This window comes from Bidens hawaiensis, unplaced genomic scaffold (assembly GCF_021521415.1).
Source record: "Bidens hawaiensis isolate Kalapana, Puna unplaced genomic scaffold, B.hawaiensis_p1.1 tig00025633_1, whole genome shotgun sequence".
Classification (NCBI taxonomy): Eukaryota; Viridiplantae; Streptophyta; class Magnoliopsida; order Asterales; family Asteraceae; genus Bidens; species Bidens hawaiensis.
The window spans coordinates 187534-205426 of NW_027494105.1; the positions used below are offsets into that span (position 1 = coordinate 187534).

Genomic DNA, 17893 nt, shown 5'->3' on the forward strand with positions numbered 1-17893 from the left:
TTTGAATTACTTCGTGTAATTTTACTTATTTATCATTTTCATTTATTGTTTGGTTGCTTCTAACTTCTTGCTAGTATTTTTCGTTTTTAGTATACCCATACCGTTAGAAAAGGTTTTAACCTTAGTTTTAAGAGCATATAAAATAGAAGAAAAATCAAGAAAAAGATTACAAGAGCTTTTTACCATCCAACAAGACGCTTTATTTTTATTGCAATTGTGAAGTAAAGAGAGGTTTTTTAGCTTGCAAACAGCCAGCATCACAACAATTGGACTTGGAGAAATGATGGAGATAAATAACATACAATTATAACCTATCCACCCATGAATGTTAATCTACTGCATAGTTGTAAGTTTTACAGCAAACAATCTACATCTCATTCAACCACCACCGTGCACCTTCGCTTTCGAATCTTCCAACTGGTTTTGTCATAATCAGGCATCTACACCACAAACAAACAAACAAAAAATTAAGATTTATATAAAATATATGAAGGTTAAGACTGAATATTTATTTGTTTGTTTGTTTTGTAGATTACCTGTTGGCTGAAGGAAAATGGAATTCCAACTCTCTTTGAACCGTCAGCCATCCTCTTACAAGAATAACGGCTCTCTAAAGAAGCAGAAGCATCGGAAACCTGACAACAAATCCACATTAATTTTAACTCAAAATCACCCAAAAAAAAAAGTAATACACACAACAACTTGAAAGCTAAAAATAAATCACATAAAGATTAATTTACCTGAGTTTGAACTGCTTGGATTAACACGTCTTCACAACCAATAGCATGCACGTGTTCCAGCTTCGAGCATTGAAGAACTAAGTTTTCTGAAATTAAGCAATGAAAATTAAACTCAACGATTTATCAACTTATATGATTATACTAGTATCATGTTTGTGATGTCTAGATATTTACCTGGAACCAAATTTTTACACGAGTTCAGATTCAGATCATTTAGATTTGGGCAGCTTAAATATAAGGACTGCAAAAAATCAGATAATCAGAACAATTAATGATTAATATGTAAAATACAAAAATAATAATAATAATAATAATAATAATAATTTCAGATCTTACATCTAGGCCGGAGCAGCCCCAAAGGCTTAGCTTTTTCAATTGGGTGTGTTTTATAAACAACTTCTGTTGCATAAGATGTAATTTGCTGTTTGGTGATATTTGTAATTCTGAATCATTTTTCTCAAATTGTGCATCTGAATCACATATTGTCATCCCACAATCCATAAGTTCCAAAAGAGGTAGTTGGGCGGTTGCAAACTGGATGCCACCTGATGATTGATTGATAACAAAAGCAAATGTTAATAGTTATCAATTTAAAGAATATCTAATTATCTTAAAGTATGTTTTAGACTATGGATTTGTAAATTTACTTGACGTAATGTTGGGACATAGAGCAACAAGGAGCCTTGTTAGAGTCTCAGGGAATACATTGCATATCATCCCAAGACCACTGTCACTTATGCTAGACCTGCAATTAATGACATGTTTAATGAATAAACCGGTCATCAATCTGGAAATCACCAGTGATATATACAAATATATCAACTTACCCACTGAGATCAAGTAGTTCTAGATTTGAGTAGCATTTAGAAATCGCTGCAACCGATGCGTCTGTTATTTCTGATCCAAGGACAAGTGATAGCATGCGCAAGCCCCTACAAAACAATCAATAGGGCATATATTTAGGCAAAACAGTCAAATATTCCATAAAGTTATTTTGTTACAAATGCAATACAAGTAGGGTGGCTTAAAAAGCTCGTGGATCACTCAAAAAAAGCTGGTTTATAAGCAAGCCAGGCCCAAGCCCGCATCAGCTTGGCTTGTGGCTTACTCATTAACTGGTCAGTTGCTCAGCTCGTTTGGCTTGCTCAATATAAACCCCAAGTTTAATATAGTTTACAATGACGTGTGTGTGTGTTATATTTATAAAACAAAGAAAAAAATCAAAAATACTACACATCACACTAAAAATTCTCTAATTTATTAATTTTGCATACGTAAAATATTGTTTTTGTCTTTATATATCAATGTGTGTAAAAAAAACTAAAATAAAAGTAGAAAACAGCATGCATCTTAATAGTTCATAACAATGATTCCAGTCTACTTGTCTAGGGGTATAAACAAGCCATGTGTGTAAAAAAAATTAAATAAAAGTAGAAAACAGCATGCATCTAATAGTTCATAACAATGATTCCAGTCTACTTGTCTAGGGGCATAAACAAGCCAAGCCAGCTCATGAGCTAGGGGTATGTTTTTTAACCATACCCGAAGCCACCCGAACCCAAAATAGAGAATACCCAAAAACAATCAGAGCCCAAATAAACTAAACCCGACCAACCCAAACCTTAAATGGGTCAGTTATCGGGTCATTTTTTCTCAACAAAAACCCGAACAACCCGACCCGAAAAACCCGAAATACAAAGCCCGAAACCAACCCGAACACTTATTGTCTTTTCTTTATAGATGTGCTTTGGTTTAGAGTCTTAGGTATTTGAAATATTATGTTTTCTAGTTTGTTTTAGGACTTTCAAACATGGTCATATCATATTATCATATGCTGTTTAAATTATTATGATATTTATTTAGCAGTATAATGATACTTTGTGAATAAAACATTTTTTTTCGTTCTACATGTAAACCCAAAAACCGGACAACCATGCCCAAACCTGAATAGCCCAGACCCGACCTTAAATGGGTCGGTTTTCAGGTCACTTTTCCCTGACCAAAACCCTGAACAACTCGACCCAAAAGACCCGAAGAACACCCCTATCGGGAGCTACTCCGGATCAACTTGTTAAAAGCTCTTATTAAGCCAAGCGGATCTTAAACGAGCTCAAGCCTCAAAATAAACTTTTTTACTAAATAAGCTCGAGTTGGCTTGCGAGCCTATTATATATTTATATAATAACTATTATATATAAGATTATAATAAAAATAACTAATCAATGTACATTATGTTATATATAAAAATTATTATTAAAATATATATAAAAATAAAACTAAAAAAGTATTAGATTAATAAAAAAGTAATGTACAAGACCAGGCAGGCAGGCCGAGCTCAAACTTGAAAAAACTACGCAGAGCCAAGCTCAATCTTTAAGAAAAAACCTCAAAACAAGCCGAGCTTGGTCTCGAGCTCTTGTAAGTTAAACGAGCCAAGCTTGAGCCTAGTCAAGCTGGAGCTCAGCTCATTTACACACCTATTCCAGACACAAATATAACAAAAGTACCACTGGAGATACCTTAAATTTGCAGCGGTGAGAGAAAGCACAGCAGAATGAGAAAGTTGAAGAGAAGCAATGTGAATGTTTTGTAATTTAGGGCAGGTTCTTCCAAGAACATCAATCATTGAAGCAAGATCAGTGCTATCGTTCTCTTGGCGGGAAAAATCAAGGGACACCTCATTCAAATTGGGGACATTGAAAACCTAATTAAGATAAAATGAATGTAAAAGTAAGCACCAAATATGATTACAAGGTAATTCATCAACCATCATGGAGCATAATAAAAATTTTGAAGATGTATACCATTTTTGAAAGTGAATGAAGATCTGAAAGCCAGAGAGTGGAGAGTGTGTTGGAACAGAGAATAAAAGATCCAAGGTTAGAGCACCCCTCCATTTTAAGAGTTGTGAGACAGCGTTTATCAGCAACAAAACGACCCAATTCATCCCTAAAATAAACAAATTCAAATTTAGAAGCAAGCAATGGCTGCTATTGAATATTGATTAAATGTAGCAAGCAAAAATGCGGTTTCTATCATCTGAAGTTGAAATTATATAGTAAATTTAGCCCAAAAATCATATATTCTAACATATTAACATTGGCAGCAGATGCATTTCTTTATTGCATACCAATTAAAAAACCAAATAAACCATTAGGATGATGAGGACTAAAAAATTAAATCTAGTTGCAACAACACATGTTTATTATGAACAAAACATTATATCTTTATCAACGTGGCCATGTACTTTAAAGTTCAAAAACTCAAATCACATTTAGCTCATTCACATGTGTGTTAAAAATTTTAGAAATGAATTGCGTAGAATAAAGAATATGCATCAAAGTGTAACTGATAAACAGGTGATTCTAGCAAAGCCCTAATTTAAATGAAAGGCTAAATAATACAATCCAGAAATCCAAATGCAATGCAGGTAAACTTCAACCCAAATTCATATCACATAATCACCATTCAATCCCAATAATCAAAAGCATTTGTTCAGTAGAATAAACATAACACCATGTATGAGTCAGTAAGCATACCCTGTAATCCGATTGATTGAGCCTGCACACATAACAATCTCCAGAGATTCAATATTAGGGCAAGCAAACGCAATGCAGGCCAGCATTGTTGAATCCATATCACTGCAAACATAAATCACCACAAAATCAATCCCTCAAGTACCAATTTCATTATATTTTCATTTAAATCCAATTAAAGATGAACAAAACAGGTACCAGCACCGATTCAAAACCAACTTTTGTGTGTTTGCCTTTTAGGTACAAACCAGTATTTCCCAAATTTTGCATTCAGAGAAATCTGTACCCATTCCCACTCATCCCTAATTCTAATTATTAATATCAATTTAGTGTCAATTGTTCACTCTTAAATTTTATTAACATTTTAGTTCCATTATATTTTCATTTAATTCTAATTAGAGATGAGCAAAACAGTAATAGTATTTCCTGAATTTTGCATTCAATACCGGCGAAACTGGTACCCATGCCTACTCATCATTTAGTATCAATTGTTCACTCTTATATTTTATTAACTTTTTAGTGTTAAAATAAACCATCGTTGACCGGTCAAAATCAAAGTCAAAACACTAGATCTAAAACAATCCAAACCTCTCCATAATAAGCGTAAGTCTACCAAGCTTATGACACTTCTGCAACACCGATCCAACAAACCCGACCCGAATCCCCTTCCGAACCCTAACCCTAACCTCCTCCGCCGCCTTCCAAATCATCCTACTCACATCTCTCCATCCCGTACACACCTTCGCCGCCGACAACAAATCCACCGGCGGCAGCCTCCTCATCACCTCCCATACACAACTCACCGGCAACTTACCAGATCCAAAATCAACCTCCACGTCATCGTCAGATTCCAAAACCTCATTGACATCGTCGAAGGACAACGCGCGGCGTAAGTTAGGGCACGGCTGGTGGTGCCGCTTAACCGGAACGAGTTCGGATAACGGCGTTATAACGGCGGAGTCGTCGGGAGTGACGGAACGTGAGGTTGAATCGGTTGATGGTGGAGGTAGGTGGCAGACGTGGCCTTTTTTGGGTAGGCCGCAACGGCCGCAGTTGTAGCTGCCGCGGCGCTTGCCTTTTTTGGAGAACATGGCGTCGGGGAAGGTGGTGGTGGGTGGGACGGGGTGTGGTAGGTGGCCGTGCATTGTTGTTAGGGTTTTGGATTATATAAATGAGAGTGTTGGATGGGTGAGAGAGATAATAATAATAATAATAATAATAATAATAATAATAATAATAATAATAATAAGGAGGTGAAGGTTGGTGGGGCGGGAGATGGGTGAAAGTGTTGGCGCCTTGGTTTTAAAATTTGGAGGAGCGTAGTTTTGTTTTGTTTTGTTTTGTTTTGTTTTGTTATGGTGGAGTGGAGTGTTGGGAGTGTAGACTAATTAAAAAGCACGTCATGTGGAGTTCTTTGTCTGGTTGTCGTAATTCCTGTTTTGCCCTTGGAGCGTCTAAAACTTTAGCTATAAATAAATATCTTCTATATATCTATCTATAATATATATAAACGAAAACCCAAAAATCCTATGTGTCGCGATGTGGTCGCTCCCCCCTTTTATAGAAGTCACCAAATTTCTTGATTTTTAAATGGAGGCATCTCATTGATTTAACCCAAATTAATGGGTATGGGTCTTACCAAATTCAAATAGCTATTAAACGGGTTATAACATCTCATTAAATTAAAAATTAATCTTACCAGTTATTTGATATGAAAATCCTACAAAATAGGAACATACTTAAATTTAATATCCAATTTAAAAAAAAAGATATTATTTATAATTAATAAACAATTTTATAGTAAAAAACATAAGCGGGTCATGGGTCACCAAATCCTGATAGTTTTTAAACGTGTTATAACATATCATTTATTTATGAAACCCTTTCATCATCAAACCCTAAGTATATTATTAACTTTCTTACAATAAAGAAAATTAAAATCCAAAAATTAAAATATTAAAAAATAAAAAATGTAAAACAACCATTCTCTCAAGCCATCAGATTACTTTATTTGTAAATGAAGGCTTCTCACGCATTTGACCCGAATTCATGGGTAAATGTCTCACCAAACCCAGATAGCTCTTAAACGGGTTATAACATCTCATTATATTAAAAAAATAATCTCATCAAATATTTGATATGAAAATCCTATAAAATAGGAATTTACTAAAAATTAATATCCTACTTTATTTTAAAAAAATATATTATTTATAATTAAGAAACAATTTTATAATAAAGAAAATAAACGAGTAATGGGTATCACCAAACCCAGATAGCTTTTAAACTGGACTATAACATATAATTTATTTGTGAAACCATTTCATCATCAAACCTCAAGTATATTAATTATTAACTTTCTTACAATAAATAAAATTAAAATACAAATATACATATATAAATACTAAAAACGAATAATATAAAACAACCCCCGTAATACGGGGGATAAAATCTAGTATATTTATGAGAAAAGTTAAAATAAAAAAGATACAAAAATGAGAAGTGTGTGAAGAATAATTTGTGAGCATATAAGAAAATTCATAAAAAAAATTAGAAATATAATAAAAAAATCATAACTTAAAATGTAAATAGAAACTGAAAAATTTTAAAAACTAAAATGTTTCTCCCATCATTCTCGTTCCAAAAAAAGGGACTGAAAAGACGCAATGACGAAAATGAACAAAAAACACAATTATGACGAAAAAGACATAATAAATCGTGAAATATAACACAATGTTGAGTAATACAACACAATATAAAAAAAGAGGACACAATATCAAGGAAAAAGACAAAATCAATGACGGAAATAAACACAAAATGCAACGATCTTTTTCCCTCAACATTGTGTTTTTTTAAGAACATGGATAATGGTGAAAATGTTTTTGTGTTTTTATTTTTTTTGTTTTTTTATTAAATTTTGAGTTATGATTTTTTTTATTTTTATTTTTTTTAGGTGTTTTTCGTGTGGCTACAAAACCTTCTCATTTTTGTCCATTTTTATATAATAAAATGATCCTATATTTATATCTTAATCCTAAATATATATATAAAAACGAAACATTTAAAAGTTTTCTAGCTGCTCTCCATTTCATCAAAAGTTACCAGATTGCTTTATTTGTATATTGAGGCTTCTTATGCCTTTGACCTAAATTCACGGGTATAGGTCTTACCAAACTCAAACAGCCATTAAGCGTGTTATAACATCTCATTAAATAAAAAATTAATCTTACCAAATTATATAAAACAGGGATATACTAAAAATTAATAAAATAGCGGGCATATGTCTCGACAAACCCAAATAGCTTTTAAACGGATTATAACATTTCATTTATTTGTGAAGCTCTTTCATCATCAACCCATAAGTATATTATTAATTTCCTTACAATAAACAAAATTAAAATTCAAAAAAATATATAAATATTGAAAACAAAAAATGTAAAACAACCCTCATAAAACGGAGGATAAAACCTAGTTTAATATATAGATTGGCATTTGTCAGTACCTGTACTTGACGAATTTTTGTCTACAATATATATACTAAATCGAGTATTTTCAATACCAGTATCAAGTTTTAATAATTTTGGGATTGTCCGGTGCTGAGATCATCCTTAGTATTTTTTATATCCACTCCCATCATCTATTTTTCTCTTATTTAAGACACATTTTTATTGTTAATAATTTTTTAAAAACAAGCAATACTTATCATGTGAGGGGTACTAATTATCTAACATTTAGTGATGTTAATGTTAAAATTGGCTTCAAATTAGTTTTCTTAATCGGCTCACTGGTTTGATGTTATTGATCTAGTTTAGGGGTCGTTCAAGGGTCAATGAAATGAAGCTAAAACTTCAGCTCTTCACTTTTTAAGGCCATCAACTTTCGAAACAAAATTATTAATTTTACAATTAATTTAAGATATAGATTAATGTGTGTGAGTAACAACATTTAAACTGAATTACGTCTAGGAAGGTGTGAGGAATTGCATTACTTATGTATTTTCAGGAAATGATGACAACATCTTAATTTATTTCAAATGAAAGCAAGATAATTTGTTTTACAACAAGGCATTGTTTTAGACCGCCAAAGTGGTTGAGCCGACTTTGTCTAGTTTTTTTCTTTTTTCATTAATTTCGGATGTGGTGACATACATTGGCGAAGCTTTATTGGGGCCGGGGAGGCCCCGCCCCCCCGGTATTTTCGCGTGGTAGTGTAAATTTATCTGTTTTCGTCCGAAATTTTTTATGCGTAGTGTAAATTTAGGCGTTTTCGGCCAAAAATTTGAGTTCGACCCCCCATCGTTTGTGAATTTTTGTTTACATTTTGAGCCCCTCCGATATCTTAATCCAAGCTTCGCTACTTGTGACATATAATTGTGTTTTTATGTCGAATGAGAGTACTTTAGTTTAAAAGCACGTGATGTGATGCTCTTTTTCTTTGTCATAATTCATGTTTTACCCTTGGAGCGTGTAAAAGTGTATATACAAAAGTGTTACTATATTTTTGTGATTGGAGATTTGGAGCAATGTTATAATAAATGTTAGCTCCAAACTAGTTACTTTTTAATTTGACCCGGTTACAAATAAGCTAAGATAGTTTGAAGGTTGCTCGAAATCGACTAAGTTGTAAACGAGACGAGTTCTCGATGACCCTTGTCTTAGGTTGGTTTATCTCATGAGCAGGGGCGGATCTACGGGTAACCCAGGAGGTGCCCGGGTTACCCCTCAACTTTCACGGCAAAGTGTAAAATTAGTGCAAAATTATTTTTTTCTTCTTCCTTTTGTGTATTAGGATACCACTGAGCAAATATTAGGATACCCCTGAGAATATATAAAGAAAGAAAGTTAGTAAGGTTTGATCGGATTTTATTTTTTTCCGGCGATATATAGTTGGAAAAGGAAGAAGAAGATAGCATATATGAGATTTGTTTTGTAGTTACTAGGGTCTACGTCTTTTAAATTCACATGTAAAAAGTAAAAAAAACATAAAGCATTCAAGTATTTCTTTTGTCTTTTAATGTCTTTTAATTTTTTAGTTTTTAATAAATTAAAAACGTAAGTATTTAATATTGATGACAGAATTACAAATTTTGTCCTTTAAAATAAGACGAATTACGGTTCGTGTCCTTTTCTAAGTTTCCTTGCAGGCGGTGTACTTTAAACTTTTTTTTCCTACAAGTTTTGTCCTTTACGCTAACTGGGTTAGAAAAAGTCAGTTAAGTATGACATGTGCCAAACATGTGATGGGCATAATTGTAATTTTAATAGGGGAATGTATTATATATATTTTCTTTTCTTTCTCTCTTCTTTCTCTCTAAGCCACCACCATCACCATAAATTCCGGCCACCACCGCTACTCTCACCGATTCCGGCAACCTCGTCCTCCGAAACGACACCGTTTCAATCTGGACTACCTTCGATAACCCCACAGAATTTTGATTTTATTGACCCGATGGACCGACGGAGAGGATGCTATTAAACACAGATAACCGACAATTGCCAACCATGACTGACAATTGCCAACCATGACTGACCACCAAGGTTCCGAAACGGAGCTGACGATAGACGACGACCAACCCACCACCACGCCATCGTCACCTAGGGTTTGGAAAGGGAATCCGGAAAAGGTAAATCCGCCCACCAAACCACACCACCGCCACATACGTTTCCCAAAATAGTAATACCGGTGTCCACATCTATAGGTAATACCGGTGACAGGGTGGTAATATCGATCATAACCCTGCAACATATACGACCGACAATGAGATTCTTCCTTTTCAAATATTCTTATAGAGAAACCAAAAGTCCCTCATCAATGTCAAATTATCCAATAATTGCAAAATAGAACTTTGCAGATAACGAAACCGAACCTTTAGGAGAGAAACGAAACATTCCAATTCAATTTGAGACACCACAGTTCCAATCCGACAACGGTAGACGAACTACATGATGAGGGACTTTTCGAACCACAGTTCCCCACAGAAGTTTTGACCGGGGGAGTATAGTATCGGTGGGGTTATCGAAGGTAGTCCAGATTGAAACGGTGTCGTTTCGGAGGACGAGGTTGCCGGAATCGGTGAGAGTAGCGGTGGTGGCCGGAATTTATGGTGATGGTGGTGGCTTAGAGAGAAAGAAGAGAGAAAGAAAAGAAAATATATATAATACATTCTCCTATTAAAATTACAATTATGCCATCACATGTTTGGCACATGTCATACTTAACTGACTTTTTCTAACCCAGTTAGCGTAAAGGACAAAACTTGTAGGAAAAAAAAGTTTAAAGTACACCGCCTGCAAGGAAACTTAGAAAATGACACGAACCGTAATTCGTCTTATTTTAAAGGACAAAATTTGTAATTCTGTCAATATTGATAGAATGAAACAATGATTCAGTGAAAGTTCATCTACAAATCGGATTTCTAAATATTATTTATTTATATATTTGTTAGTATAGTTTATTTAGTTAATTGTATTTTATTTAATTTTCACTTTATTGTTTTATTTATATGTTTAATATATTCTAAATTCACAGGCAATAAATATAAATAAATATATATTATGCTACTCTTGTTAATTTTTTTTGTTTTAGCCCCAGTTATACACATTTTTACATTTATTCTTTTATAATTAAAGTGTTTTCTATCCTCGAAATAAGTTGTTACGACGTGATTATATTTGTCTACGTTTCGATACATATTTTATTAAAAATAATCAGTTCTACGTTCGACATAAATTTTATTCAAAATGAGCGGGGTCAAATATGTTGTTACAATTTACAAACAAGTAGAGTTATTAGACATTGAATCCGTTAAATTAAAAATTTGGGGCCCAATTTCCCACTCGTATAGGACGCCCCCCCCCCCCCCCCCCGTTGTCTTGTAAATTATTATAGACGGCTCTGTATCAATGTATAGTAAATAAAATTTGGGTTACCCCTCAAGTTTTATCCTAGATCCGCCACTGTTCATGAGCAGTTATGTGTTGTACGAAGAAAACTTAGCATCTATCCTGAGATCGTAATTTTATTTTATTTTTATTATTGTTTATTGCAATATAATAAAAAAATTAACAACTTGGCATGAAAACAACTATTTATTTTATGTCATTTAATTTGTTTTTATATTACATTTAAGTATTGAATAATTACAAATAAATTAATAAAATAAAATTTAACATCATAAAATTCGGAGGAAATTTAAAACTTCATTAAAAAATGACATAAATTTAACATTGCAAAAGGTAAACCCATTTCCATGTCATATTCTTCAGAATCTCACAACATTTTTACTAGTGGAACGTGTTGAATACCAACCTTTCTGGCTTCCATCTATAGGTCGTGGGGTATACCTTCAATTGTTGTATGTGAGTATGCGTTAAAACATTTTAACTCGTCTTGCTTTAACGCCTTTAACCCACAAATGAAGTGGTGTCCCACTCGTTAACTCTTGTCCAATTAGTTTTAACACCTTATAGGTTGAAGAACATATTTATTTTGGCAATTCATAACCTATATTTCGTAGTCATCAACTGACATATAGTTCAGGCGTTAGCATTAGAAGAGCTAATACGATCACATGAAGCACCTGTGTTGTTTTTCATTACCTTTTGGGTTTGATGAATGTGTTTTTGCAATTTCCACCAATGCTCGTATTTGACTAAATTCCGCATGTGTTTATGGAGCTATATGAGCAGCATAGAACTCCACACAAGCTCTCGCATCTACCATTGTACCATCTAGGGAAGCCGAGTTTATAATAAAATTGCTGAAGGTTTATATACAAGATTACTTTTGGGGTTGAAACAAAAGACCAACGATGACTATCAGTACTTAACCACAAAAATACTTTATGACATAACATGCATCAACTATATCACGAAACATAATAAATACACAGGTATGTACTAGTTTCAATCAATAAACGAGTCCAAATCGAGTCACTAAAAGTAATAACATTGTGAAATATGGTTGACCTTCATCAGTAGATCTTGGAATATGACCATGCCTCTTCATGTCAACAAAAACATCTCAGCTCACATATAAGGCTCTCTCACCTGTAGGAGTTTGTGCTTAACCAATTACCTATTGAGATATTTTTTAAGATCGAATTTTTATCATGGAAATGATATAAGCATATGAATTGTATACATTCAAGAACACAATGATAATTTAAATTAGAGGTGGCAAGATGAGCCCAACAGGGTAACGGATCAAAACAGCTTTTGGTTAAAATGCAACTGTTTATTACCTTATAAGCATTGAAATGCAATCAGCTGACTCGTCTCTTGTTAAACTCCTGCAGCTGCTTTAGCCTCAGAATCTGTCTTACCCTGAATAGATTTTCATTTTCAATAAGGATTTATAAAAATTTGTCAAGATAGAGGCGGTTCGAATAAAAATCAGGCAATTGTTTGGTACACGTCAAAACGGGTTGGTGAGTTGATGGAAAACACTTAATGGCCAAATTTCTTTACAAGCGAAACGGTTAGTGAATCAAACATGATTTTAAAAAATATATTATTTCAATAATAATGCAATGCTTTGAACAAAAAAATGTCCTCTTTGGTCATTTGATCTATATTTTCTTAAAAGTCAGAAAGCATCAAACAATATCATACCCCAGATGAAGAATTTCTAATTTTCCTTGTAGGTGTCCTCATGGTGACAAATTCCTCTGCCGATGTAGGATGAACACCAACTGTCGAGTCAAACTGCGCCTTGGTCAACCCAGCTTTAATAGCAACAGCAAATCCCTGTATTTTTTTTTATCATAAATTAGACCATAAATAAAAATAAACAGTAACACAAACAGAAGATGTAACTTGTAACCAACCTGAACAATTTCTGCTGAATCTTCACCGCACATGTGTAAGCCGACAACTTGGTTAGTTTTTGCAGACACTACAAGTTTCATGAAAACTCTATCTGGAAGGCCCGATAAGGTAGCTTTTAAGGGCCTGAAGTTTGCTGTATAAACATCGATGTCGCCGTATTCTTCTATTGCCTGCAAATTATGTATGAATTACAGAATGCCCGTACATGTATTTTTGCTAATAAATACCGACGTCGGATGAAATTCAACCCGTTTACTTGAAACGGGTTCGGTCGATTCTGGCTGTGTTTTAGGTCAATAAGTAAAATATATTGAGTGTCACCTGTTGTTCATTAAGACCGACCTGACCGATTGGTGGCTGGGAGAAAACTGCAGAAGGTATAGCCCTGCAAGACAATAAAAAAAAAGTCAACCACGAGGCACATATTCTAAACAATCGATCAAATAAAAATTTAACAATTACCTAAAATCGGGTTTTGTGGGTTCATTTGCAAAAAGAGTTTTGGCTAATGCCCCACCTTCCATCAAAGCAACAGGAGTTAGATTCATTCTATCAGTAACATCTCCAACTGCCCAAATTGATGAAACGGATGAACGAGAATATTCATCGACCTGATTATCACCAAATACACGAGTAATATGCAAAGTGACCCACAAACATAAATTATATTATATATATACTACAAAAGGTAAAAAAGAAATAAAAAAAAATACCAGTATCGCTCCATTTTTGTCCAGTTTCACACCCACAGTCTCCAATCCCAAATTCTGCAATGTCATACACATACAAAATTACAAAAGTCTTTCATCAAAGAACAAATAGTACATAATGATAATAATAATAGGTTTTATGATAAGTAAATACTTGGAAACTTATTATTTGATTCATCTTTTACTTGAAAAAAAAGTACCTTTGTGTTGGGCTTGCGTCCTGTGGCAAACATAACATGTGAGAAGCCATCAATTGTTCCTTTATTAGTTTTTAAGGATAATGACCCGTCTGCAGATTTGATAACCGCTTGTGGCGACTCCTCTGTGTGGAACTCAATCCCTTTTAATGACATCTGTTCGGCGACAAAGTCTCTAATCTGTAGTCAAAAGGTTAGTTTTTTTAACACAATAGCTCCCATAAAATACAAGACAATTATACTATTCAGAGACTAATTTTTCATTTGCATTTTACGCAAGAATAATGGTTTGTTTGTAATGAAAAGCCAAACATGTAAGTTTGAAACATCAACTCGCTTTTATATAACATATAACTCTATAATATAACATATAACTATATAAGTCTAGTTTGCAATTTCTCACCTCTTCATCAAACCCACGTAAAACCTGCTTTTGACGAATAAATACATGCACTTCACTTTGCAAACCATTGAAAATACCAGCAAACTCAAGTGCAATATAACCGCCACCAACAATTGCAATTTTTGTAGGTTTTGATGGCAAATCAAGAGCTGCATCTGAATTTATCACATATTCTTTTCCAGGAATATCTGGAATGAATGGGCGTCCACCAACTGAAACTAAAATATTTCTTGCAGTGTAGAGTTTCCCATCAGCATCGACAGTGTGCGGGTCCACAATCTGTTTGCAAAATTATACAAATACATATTAAATAATTGTCCCTTCAAACTTTTGGGGTACGGATTTCACAACATAAAAAATTAAGAAAATTCAGTTTTTTTCCAAAATAACCCAGCATGACTTCACATCCGTGTCGTTTAGTCGTTGTACTTCTTTATTTTTTTTCCTTAATACATTCAAGTCATTAAACATGGTCTTTTAAACCATTTAAATCATTTTGTAAACGGCTGTCGGAAATGATGTCTTATTATACAAAAATGTTAATCTATATACAATGTAAGTTTTCATATAGATATAATAAATTTACTGGTAACAAAGTGACCCAAACGGTACACAAAGACATCTTTTAATGCCCCAAATGCAAAAAAAAAGAGCACAGTGACTAAAATGACAAAAACTTGAAAGTAAGTCGGTATTTTATGAAATAAAAAACACACAACACAGTTTATGTTTCAAAATCAATCTCATTAAACTCAAAATAGTCAACGTGTGTTCTTTTTGTTTACTAGTTTTGTAAAACTCTGAAAATATCAAAGTCAAACGAACAATTTTTACCCGTCGATTACAAGATCCTGACAACTAACTTTGTTTTCTACAAATAAAACTTCATCATTCTTCAAAACAAATCCAAAAACAAAAAAAGAAAAGAAACAGAAACATCACCTTTCCTCGTCCTTCAATCAATTTGACACCTGCATTATTCAAAATGTTTTTGTAGATTCCAATAAGACGTTGCAGCTCAGCATTCTTATTAGCCATTAAAGTGCTCCAATCATGTGTTGGTTCAGAGTTGTATGACCATCCAAAACCAAGGCTCTCCTCAAATTCATGAGAATATTTAGATGCATAAACAAGCAGTTTCTTTGGTACACATCCACGAAGCACACACCTTTATTCCAATTTTTAGTTTATTATCGCCAGAGTAACATATTCATACCACCATAAATAAATACAAATCATCAATTACATTAATGAAATGCAGTTAAATTCACCATAACTATCATAGTCACTCATAGGGCTGTAAACTAACCGAACGTTTGGTGAACTGTTCGAGAGCTGTTCCGCAGAAAGTAGTTTATGTTCATTTATTTTAATTAATGAACGAACATGCACAAAGAATTTTGTTCGATAAACTAAATGAACAAACACGAACAAAGGCCATGTTCGCTAAGTTGTGTTCGTGAACGTTCGATAATATGTTCGTTCACGTCCGATTCTGTTCGTTAATGTTTGTCTGTTCATCATAGATTTTTAATATTTTTTAATGACTTCTCTAATTTTATCATAAAGATTTAGGCAAAATTATAAGCTAGAAAACAAATATATATATACATATATAGGGTTTGGATCAGATACAAATGAAATTAACGTGCCAATTGTGAGAATCAAGTAGGGTAATTATATGTACAAGTAGAGTAATTATGCAATTACATTGTAGAGTAATTAGATAATTACTCTACAATGTAATTACATATTTACTCTACTTGATTCTCACAATTAGCATGTTAATTTCATTTGTACGTTAACCTTCCCCTATATATATATATATATATATGAGTATTGTGTGATTAGTTTATATATGTAGATTAACATATGAATATGAATGTTAAAAACACCACCATAAATTTGTTAGCCGGACCGAACTGTTGAAACTAACCATTCTGAGATAGCAAATCAAATAAAACATTGTTTGTGTTCATTTCCTTAATGAAAGAACACAAACAAACAAATTGTGTTCGGTTAGGTGTTTGTGAACCGTCTGCTTGTCCAATAAAAGCTTAACAGACGACTAGGGGTAACAGGCCAAGCCCAAGCTCGGTTTGTTTTGACTTATGCTCATTTCGAGCTCTTTATCTAAAGCTCGGGCTCGGTTTGTTTACTGCTCATTAATAAACTTATATACGTTTTAAAATATTTTTATCTATTTTGAGAAAAAAAAAACTTAAACAAGTCTAAGCTCGGCTCGAACTCATGTAATACATATATTAAACGATAACAACCTCTGCTCGAGCCGGACTATGTAATGTGAACTTAATACATATAAGTCCAAAAGAGGTAAAACTAAAAAACACACAACGCTCATTAAGGCTCCACGAGCCTAAATGAGCTTCCCATGCAAGACTCAAGCTCGGGCGAGCTTTATTTGAGGCTTAGGCTCGGTTGGAGCTCAGAAAAGCCAGGCTCGTGATTTCAAGTAGCTCACAAGCAGCTCAGCTCCTTTGCACACCTACATACAAACATGAACAAGAACTGGCTCGGTTCAGTTCACTTACAGCCCTAGTCGCACGAATTGCGTTGTTTCTAAGCATCATAAACCTAACAGATCATCAATTTACGTCCATTTAAATATCACTAATTCCGTACCATAACAACCCTAACTGTAATAACAATAACAACACCTAACCGTAATTCAAATCAAAATTAAATTATACAAAATAATAATAATAATAATAATCATAATAATAATCCAATGAACATGATTGTTTTAATTAAAAAGTAAAATAATAATAATAATAATCATAATAATAATATAATATTAATAACTTACGTTCCACCTACACCGCCAGTAGTCTCAGACGATATAGTCGCAAACGGCAGCTCACAAACAGCAACCGACGCGCCAAAATTAGCCGCAAACCGCGAAGCCCTAACGCCGCCGCTACCGGCGCCGATAGTAAACAAGTCGAAGTCATAGCTCCGCGGCTCGGCGCCGTTAGCCGACTCGGCTCTGGTGGCGACCCGACGCGACTTAATTGCGGCTTGACGGCGGCTGTTTTTGTTCGATAGAAACCCTAGGGCTTTTGCGGCTGAAGATGATTGAGGTGTGGTGATGAATGGAGAACGGTTGAGGATTGAGAATTTGTGGTTGCGTAGTAAGGTTTGGAGAGTTGAAGGTGAGAGAGTTAGCGTGGTGGTGAGTTTTGGTGTCGTGATTGATGTCGCCATTGTTGGTCCGTACAAGTTTTGCTGCTAATGGTTGTAACTGTAGATGACAAGTTTTATCATCGGTAAAGTAGTATGTTTAGTCAAACTCGATATGCGAAGCTTGGACCGGTGCTCAAGCTCGTTTATTAAATGAATTTTAGTCTGACCTCGGTTTAATTCAAATTATTAACAAGATTATTTCAAGTATCTTAAGAGCACGGTGTCTTAAACATGCTAAAATTAGGCTCGGGTACGGCTATCATGAGGCATTGACCATG

At 33.9% G+C, this 17893-nt stretch overlaps 2 protein-coding genes across 2 annotated transcripts; both read right to left on the reverse strand.

Moving 5' to 3' along the window:
* Positions 1 to 351: 351 nt before the first annotated feature.
* On the reverse strand, positions 352 to 5421 carry LOC143571935 (F-box/LRR-repeat protein 17-like). Its single transcript, XM_077057232.1, has 11 exons — positions 4865 to 5421; positions 4280 to 4381; positions 3545 to 3689; positions 3260 to 3444; positions 1568 to 1672; positions 1388 to 1485; positions 1077 to 1285; positions 915 to 981; positions 741 to 826; positions 537 to 635; positions 352 to 440 (listed from the first exon to the last, which is right to left on the reverse strand). Exons 1-11 carry the CDS (start codon positions 5419 to 5421, stop codon positions 375 to 377), a joined length of 1719 nt encoding a protein of 572 aa, XP_076913347.1. The 3' UTR covers positions 352 to 374.
* Positions 5422 to 12152: 6731 nt separating this feature from the next.
* LOC143571945 (glutathione reductase, chloroplastic-like) lies at positions 12153 to 17637 on the reverse strand. The gene is made up of 11 exons (XM_077057239.1): positions 17239 to 17637; positions 15354 to 15579; positions 14412 to 14690; positions 14012 to 14188; positions 13815 to 13868; positions 13564 to 13712; positions 13423 to 13486; positions 13101 to 13271; positions 12886 to 13020; positions 12516 to 12597; positions 12153 to 12349 (listed from the first exon to the last, which is right to left on the reverse strand). Exons 1-10 carry the CDS (start codon positions 17634 to 17636, stop codon positions 12556 to 12558), a joined length of 1695 nt encoding a protein of 564 aa, XP_076913354.1. The 5' UTR covers position 17637; the 3' UTR covers positions 12153 to 12349; positions 12516 to 12555.
* Positions 17638 to 17893: the final 256 nt, after the last annotated feature.